This window comes from Serinus canaria, chromosome 5, assembly GCF_022539315.1.
Source record: "Serinus canaria isolate serCan28SL12 chromosome 5, serCan2020, whole genome shotgun sequence".
Lineage (NCBI taxonomy): Eukaryota > Metazoa > Chordata > Aves > Passeriformes > Fringillidae > Serinus > Serinus canaria.
The window spans coordinates 52464298-52472503 of NC_066319.1; the positions used below are offsets into that span (position 1 = coordinate 52464298).

Below are 8206 nucleotides of genomic sequence, written 5' to 3' on the forward strand. Positions count from 1 at the left end.
TGGTGTCGTTTTTGGTTTTCTATTTCTGTACCTGTGTAGCTTTGCCAGATATGTATCTAGTCATACCAAATGTTATTACAACCATTTGCTGTGTAATACATTAGTAAAAAAACCAAACAAGTAACAATGACCTTTATAAGTAGCTGTTCACTATGGAATAAAGGTAGTTAAAAGTATCACACAAGGTATTATTGAAATGGCATGATGGTGATCTTTACAGGAGAAAAACCAAACCCGTAAAAGTAAAGCATGTTCTCCAAGTGCTTTAAAATGTATTTAGAGACCTATTATATGGTTAACATCAATATGGAACTCTGGATGTCTTCACTTACAATTATTCTAAAGTAGCATTGCTGTTTAGTCTTTGTGTGAGATTTTGGCAATTATGCTTTTCTCTACTAATCTTGGTGTTCAGTGATTTGTGTATTTGTCTTTCTAACTTCTAATAAACTCACTCCAACTCAGGTGTCTGTCTTTGCTTAGTAGTGCCTTTTTCTTTTTCAATTCTTCTTTCATAATCACATAGGTTTTCTGTGGAGTAGGAAGTGGTCACATCTAATCTTACTAAACTGTTGGGGTTTTGTAAGAGCAAAAACATTTAAAAATAGAAATGTGGTCACTCTTGCAAGTTTCTCTGGGTCAGCACAGCAGTGTAAAATATGAATGCAATATATGAAAAATTAATTTCATTGTGGCTTACGTTTTCTTTGGTAAAAAATAAAAAAAAGCACAGAAATTTGACTATAAGTATTTCTGATCAGAAATATTTTTGTTTAAGGAATTTAGGGTAATTAAACATGTTTGCAAGTAATGTAGATATGTAGAAAGAACAAAACATGTTTTTTTCTTAGACTGATGGAATGCTTTTGCTGGTACTCTGTTAACCATGGTGTGCTCATATGAAATGGTGGTGGTGAATTGTTGGACTACTGTGGTGGGGCTTTATTAATGAAGAATTGTGGCTTGGGCATGGCTTCACATTTAGAAATCTTTGTTACACTTTGGAAGGAACTCTTTTGCTTTGGTAAAGTTGTAGCCGAATGGTATTACATGTTCAGGTAAATGTATATAGTATAAGCATATATTAATAGCAATTAAAAAGTAATAATTCATCCCTGCAATGTTTTCAAGGCAGGCTTGGGGGAGGGCAGCAGGCTCTTGCAGTTTCACATGTGTTCCATTTCTTTCAGGATGGCACTGGATCCCTAAAGCGCAGCGGTTCCTTTAGCAAGCTCCGCGCCTCCCTTCGGCGCAGCAGTGAGAAGCTGGTTAGGAAGCTGAAGGGAGGAAATTCCCGGGACACTGAACCAAAGAACCCAGGGTAATTCCTTATCTGTTCTTGGCTGTGCTGCTGTGCCTTGCTCTGTGCCCCACTGGAGCCCAGGCTAGCTCCTAGGGCAGTGGTGCCTTCCCTGCTTAGCTAACTGCATATCAGACACAGCTATATCTTAAAGAAAAATAAAATAGGAAATGACTTCTTAACCTCCACTGCAAGTTCTGTAACATCTGAGGATTTCTATTTGCTTGTAAGAATTAACTCTATTAATTTTTCTTTTTGCTGCTTTACCTACTTGAAGATTAGAAAAGCTTCATAGAACTACTGATAAATGTTAGTTACCTGCAAAACTATTCTTTTCACACAGCAGTGGAGAATAGTAAATGTTACTGGTTTTTACAGTAAAAGCCTGAATGCACTAAACCTGCAACTAACATTCTTGATATAGCTTAGTATCTTGATATATTCTTGATGTAGCTTTTTATATTGCTATGAGCATAAAGAGAATTACCAACTGAAGCCTCAGATGTCAGAGAGCAGAGAAGAATGTTGAAAAACTTGAGCCTAGTTATGCATCTTACTAACCTTTTGGCTCCAATGAAATCTGGTAAAAATCCACATTTACTGACTCTGACTGCTCACTCTGCCCAGCTTGCCGTATGATGATGGATTTGTATGTAATATTTCTAATAAATCCATAAAATCATTCATCACTTCTTGGCTGCTGCAGAGAAGTTGAAATGTTAAAATGTACCTGCTACTTTTCATAGTGGCACTTCTGAGTGTTCCCCTCACCCCAAACACAATTGCAGTCAGTTTTACAGGGCTTTCTTCCCTTGTGGTGAAAAACTAGAACTCATTTAGTTGACAGGAAACTGACAGTGTGATCTTGAACTTTAAAACAGTCATAGTGGAGAACTTGGGGTAGCCTCTGATGGAGCAGCTGAATCAGAGTAATGTAGTGGATGATGATGATGATGATGGTATTACTTAAGACAGTGACCTGGAGGCAGGGTCTCACTATGTTTCTGGATGTGCTCCACTGAAGTTTTGTCTTAATGTTTTTGTGGCTGTAAAACATGAGGTACAGCAGCAGTACATGTAGAATTAGCTTTCTTGCATATCTGTTTCAAATTCAGCCTGATCTGAATTTTAGAGTTGTTATTTAAAATTCCACTGCCAAACACTTGATGTTGAAGGCATTGAATAGAATTGAAGGTCAAAATTCCTTTGCATTTATTGATCCATCATTAAGAACTACCTCTGAGATAAGAGGTTGGGAGTAAACTATGGAAAGCACAAGATTAGAAGAATGAAATGTGTAAATGTGAAATGCTTTGGGGAAAACAAACAAAGGCAAGCCAAAATAGAATAAAAGGGAGATTTCCTTCTTTTTCTTCAGTATCAGCAGTTTTATACATTGGTTGTCTATTCAGTTCTGTCCACAGTTCATACATCATAGTTCAGGTATATTGTTCTATGAATAAATAAATTTATCCATAGCTAAATTTGCATTTTCTTCTCATTTTTGTGAGATGTGGAAAGGCTTTCAGTTTCACAAAAGCCAGGAGGTTTATTCCTTATTCTCTGTAGTATTTATAGCTAGCTCTTTCTGCAGGTAAAGTAACTCCATGTTTATAGGTGTAGGAAATGATGCTCACATGAACTGAAGATATTTGGCTTTGCAGTGCCTGTGAGAACTCACCTGCCTTGTTACTGTCTGCACCTGAGTTGTGGTACCTGACCAGAGTCCTCTCCCCATGCTAACAGGAGTTATACTCTAGGCTCTGTAGCACCAGATGAGATTTCCTCAGATGAAGGCATTAATGTGAAACAAAATTGAAAGCAAAGCAGTATCTTCCTTGCTTTCCCTTTCTGACAAAATCATCTTGGTTTTAGATGTCACCATAGTTCTCAAGGAATAAAACTTCCAATAAGTATATTACATTGACAGGCTTTTCTGTAGATAGGCACTTTCACTGTATAGAACAATAAATACTGTAATTTCTGTTCTTATAATAAATAGAGTTTTTAAATCCTGATTTATATTAGCTGGTTTTAATAACAAATGCAGGAATTTCTGGTATTAAACACCAGCTTTGTAGGTCATAAGGCATAGCTTACATACTCCAGGAAATCATTTTGATTTCATTTTATGAAGAAACCTTAGTGAATAGAATTGTTATTTTCTTCTTTTAAGTATAGCAAAAGGCATATTCAGTTGTTACCATGCAGACCTTTGGGTTTTAGTGTGTTTGATAGCTGAATATTTCAATACAGACATAGCACACATATAAATCTTCCTTGCTCTGCAGGCAGCCACTTTAGTCTGAGCACTTCTCTGCCTCCCTCCTTACCAGTGCATTCCCTGCCTGTGTCTCAAGGAAGGCTTTATTTTGAACTTGATTTACACCTCTTGTTTATACTCTGCTTCTCTAAATAGGAATTGACAGTGCTGGGGTGAGCACTGAGTGAGAAATACTTGAATATAACAATGATAAACAATGACTCACAGGGTGAAGGAAGGACTTAGTGTCCATGTTGTTACTTGATACAGAAGGTTGAAGAGAATGAAATGAAAAACTCATCAGGGAAATCGTTTCTTTGCAATCCTGCAATTGCCTTTTTGACAAATAATATTTATTGTCAAAAAGGCAATTCAGAAAACTGTTCTCTGAAATGTGCAATACCTGAAGCAAGGTATCAGTTCTTTATAATATTTCAGAATTCAGTTCTGTAATAATTTAACTTTGATTAATTAGTGGTCTTTATTTTTTCACTTCAAAAATATTGACCACACAGCAGAACAGTTAAGAGTTCTAATCTAAAAGGGAAAAAACAAGCTTTCATTATTACTATTATTTATGCATCAAAAAAATGCCTGCATGTTCTTTGTGGAGCCATGTTTGTAACATGGGGGGAACTAAAAGTGCAATTGCCAGACTTCCAGTTCTTAAAAGATTTAAACAAACCCAAACAAATAAACAACCAACCCACAAACAAAGTAGTATCACAGGTATTAATATTTTTTTAATTGGCACTTTAGCAAGAACCTAAAATACCTGTGTGAACTTTTACTGGTGGATTTTCTGTTTCCCTGGAATGTTTTCCATAAACCTTTGTGCTCTTCTGGAGAGTTTTCTGTAACATTTTGTTTGTTTTACAGATTAACTTCCTTTGACTTCCATATATAACCCCTGTTGTACCTGTTTCCTTGAATAAATGAGAGGTGTACACCATGCATGAGTCCTTGCTTTGTTGTTGCTAACACTCATGTCAAATATTTTTAATTCTGTGCTTCTGGCTTTGGAAACACCCAGATGTAGTGCTGGGGAGGGCCAGCCAGGCTGTGCTGTGTGGCAGCTGCTGCCTTGTGTTTTGGTTCATTGACCTGCTAAGCTTTTGCTTTACCAAAGCATTTAAAACTTGTGCTTTGACTGTGAGCAGTGTTGCTTCAGTAGGAAGAAAATCTGGTTAATATCTAATGTGATCTGTGTGGATAAACCTTTCCATGTTACTGGAAGGCATTGGAAAGTTTGCTTTAGCCAGTTGTCCCAAGCTGCAGGTAGCACTGCAGGGTTGGGGCTCATTGTCTTGTGCCCAGTCCATCAAATGTATATTCAAAGCCCTCATTTAGTTCTGAAATAGGCAAAGAGCTCGTGAAAAATCAGAGCAAATGCAGAATGTTCTGAGGAATGGACAGGCACTGGTGTAAAGGATATCAGACATTCCATGACAGGAGTCTTACGGTTGATTGTGAATTTCATGACACACACTTGAAAATATTTTTTGTTACGTTTTATGTATATTTGAGAAATGTAGGTAAATTATTAATCCTCATTTGTAACAGCAGCAGATATTGCAGTTAATGCAGTGATATTTTGACTGTCAGTAGCTCCTGGGTAGGTGATTAATTTTTTTCCCTTTTTCCATTGCTCTCCATACTGTATTTCAGGGTGCTTGTTACGACTGCTTGAAGTGTTGTAAAGCCAAAAGCACAACCAAAGTTAACAGCAGCATCTTATTTCCTTTCACTTTAATACTTAAAACAAAACATTTTAAAATGCTTTGAAAAATTTATTCTGAAGACTTAGCTAAATGAGGCAGAAAGTACCAAACTAACTTCTCTTGTAGCTTTTTCAAGGTTAGTGCTGCCTACACAACAAAGTCACCTTTCAGATGTTTTTTCCTAAACTGTTTGCATGTTTTGATGCTTTTGTAAGAAGCCACACAAAATTGAAACTGATAATTAATTAATTAAAACTCAGTGTAAATCACTGTATTAACTTGATATGCTTTAAAAATTGAGATTTTGAGTTAAATCAGTTGCCTGAAGTGCTTAAGCTCTGAGGAGCTTGTAATTTTGGGGGGGTTTATATGTAATTAGAAAGGAAATATATTTGAACTTCTGTAGTTGTTACCTTACAGGCTGTGCCTCAGATCAGTTTTGAGGCATTGTTCCCACTCCCTTCATGTGCATTGCTCATTGTTGTACTTGTGTTTTTAGAGCTGTAGTTTTCAGCCATTCTGATCAGTTTATCCTTGCATGTTCACTGTCCTGGTTGCAGCATGAAGCGTGCCAGTTCTCTGAATGTTCTTAACATGGGTGGCAAGGCTACTGAAGATCATTTTCAAGTAAGAAGCCCTACAATACTCTTACAAAAATAAATACTGTTAGTAGGGTTTGGGATAAAAAGAGTGTGATGAATAATAAACCAACAACCTTGCAGTGATTGTAAGATCCTACTTCAGTAAGGTGTTTGAAGGCTGTGCTTAAGGCATCATTCTCTGACACTTTTGTGAATTATGATTAATTTTAAGAAAGGTTTCAAGTCTAGCCAGGAATGAGCATTGGCTTGTATGATACCAAGCAGTCTCTGGCTTTGGACTTCTATTACAGTGAATATAAAACTTATGGAATATTACATTCTGTAAAAGCAACTTAAAAATGCAAGAACTGTTAAAGCCCAATATTTTCAATATTTTTTAATTCAGCCCATTTATTGCAAAGAGCCCTGTCATTGTAATTGCTGTATGTACAGGTGCCCTTAAACACTTCAGTTTTTTCTGAGGTGGCACAGGAGCAGTCTCAGAAGTTTGCCTGATCTGTGTTGTGCTTCTGCTAATATAAAAACTTATTTTGCTTAACTGTTCATGGTGTGCCCAAATGCTACTCCTCATTGCCTGTTTTTACCTAACAAATCATTGTTTAAATTGTCAAATGAGTGAGCAATGTTCTTCTAAATTACACTGCTGTGTGTTTTACTAACACAGTAACTGCTACTAATTTTAGGAAGATTGCTTCTCTGCTAACAAAGCTGTAGGTGAGGATCTGCATCACCGTGTGTCCTAAAGTAGCAGCAGGAAGGCTCCAGCTGTGGCTCTTGTTGTACTCCCCAGTGGTGTAAAGGTGGTGGAGCTGTGTGATCCTGATGAATTGCTGCAGAGTTCTCTGTGGTTGGAAGTGTGAGCAAAACTTTGGTCAGGGTGAGGTTTAGCCAAAACAAGTTCAGGGTAAAGCACAGTTCTCTGCAGCAGCAGTGCCAAGGGTGTCAGAGAGCCGTGCCCAGGTGCCCCTGACTGGATGGATCCCCAGTGGGTGTTTAATTGGTGTGACTCCCAGAGGAGGGGCTTTTTGTTGGTGTGTACAACCCAGCAGTAAAATCAGTTCTTTCTTCTTGTGAACTTTTGTGCTCCCTTCACTAGCCATACCCATGACAATTCCCATAAATGGGCTCTTGCATTTCTGGGAAGGCTTAAGCTGGATTGTAAGGGTTTGTTTACTTTGTAGTATTCCTAGTTAAAAACTGGGGAAAAACATGTTTATTGGACTCTGGAAAGCATCCCCCTATCCAGCATGAACGGTTCTCAGTAGCTCCCTATGTTTGGTCCCATTTGTTAAAACTGGTGCTTTGTTTGTTTTCTTGAACTGTCTGGACATCTGCTTAATTTCTTTGTTTTTTTCCCCTTCACACAGGAACGAAATAATTGTCTGACAGACTCGCGAGCTCTGAGTGTCAGTCATTCTGACCTGGCGCATTGAGAGTTGGGACAGAAGCTAGCTAATATTCCTGTGTGAATAAAGAAGCACTGAGACCTTCAAAGCTTTGGTTCCTCATCCTTGTCTATAGGAACACCTAGTTTGTAGATGTTGTTGGTTTTTTTCCAATGGACTGCTGGTTTTACTTTTTAAATAGGGACAACTTTAAACACAGCATTAGTGAGTGTTTTCTTCTAAGGGAAAACTATAGCTAGGTATTGCTCATTGCACTGCCCCCATTCATGCTACTTACATAAATTTCTTTAATAGATCTGACTATTACAGCAATCAAAAAAAAAAAAAGAGTAAGAAAACACATTCAATGCATACCAAAATGCAATGGTGTTGGAAAATATAAGGAAACTGTGTGGCAGTAAATCCATACAGTGCTGGAATGAGAAATGGATAAATTTATGTGCATTACTGTAGAAATTCCAGTTCAGCATTCTGTTTGCCCTTGCACCGCTGATTCTTGTAATGGTAGAAGCCTTGGCTAGCAAAACAGCACTTAGACATGACTGACTTAACCACTAGACTGAGCTATTAAATCTTACAGAAGTGATGGCTGGGGGTGAGTTACATTTAGGTAGAATAAATAGCAGTGCCTGTGACCATAACTTCTGATATTGTAAGTCTTAGGGCACAATAGTCAATGGATATAGGATGGTTTGTGTACATCAGGAGAAATGGAAAAGAACCTTTACTTTGTGTAATTGAAGAATACTCAAGTTTTGGACTGCAACTGTCCCAGAGCAGCTGCTGCTGCTTTCAGGGGAACATCGAGCCTCAGGTTGACTTTCTCGCTTGTCCACTGGAATTCACAATCCCATTCTCTGTTTGCTGAAAGTGCCCAACATTTCCTTATGCTGATCCCAAATCCTGCCTTTTTC

The 8206-nt window shown here is 37.7% G+C and overlaps 1 protein-coding gene across 4 annotated transcripts in view; it reads left to right on the forward strand.

Annotated features, from left to right (window-relative positions):
* The window catches only part of KLC1 (kinesin light chain 1), a 43025-nt gene extending 35403 nt beyond the window's left edge, over positions 1 to 7622 (forward strand). For 2 of the 4 annotated variants that reach the window (XM_009101709.4, XM_018907180.3), the window contains exons 14-16: positions 1191 to 1321; positions 5845 to 5911; positions 7254 to 7622. In XM_009101709.4, coding sequence (XP_009099957.1) covers positions 1191 to 1321; positions 5845 to 5911; positions 7254 to 7319 — 264 coding nt within the window. In that variant the 3' untranslated portion in view covers positions 7320 to 7622. The remainder of the gene's footprint in view (positions 1 to 1190; positions 1322 to 5844; positions 5912 to 7253) is intronic. The other 2 variants (XM_009101711.4, XM_050975334.1) reach the window with 1 other exon arrangement.
* The last annotated feature ends 584 nt before the right edge of the window (positions 7623 to 8206 follow it).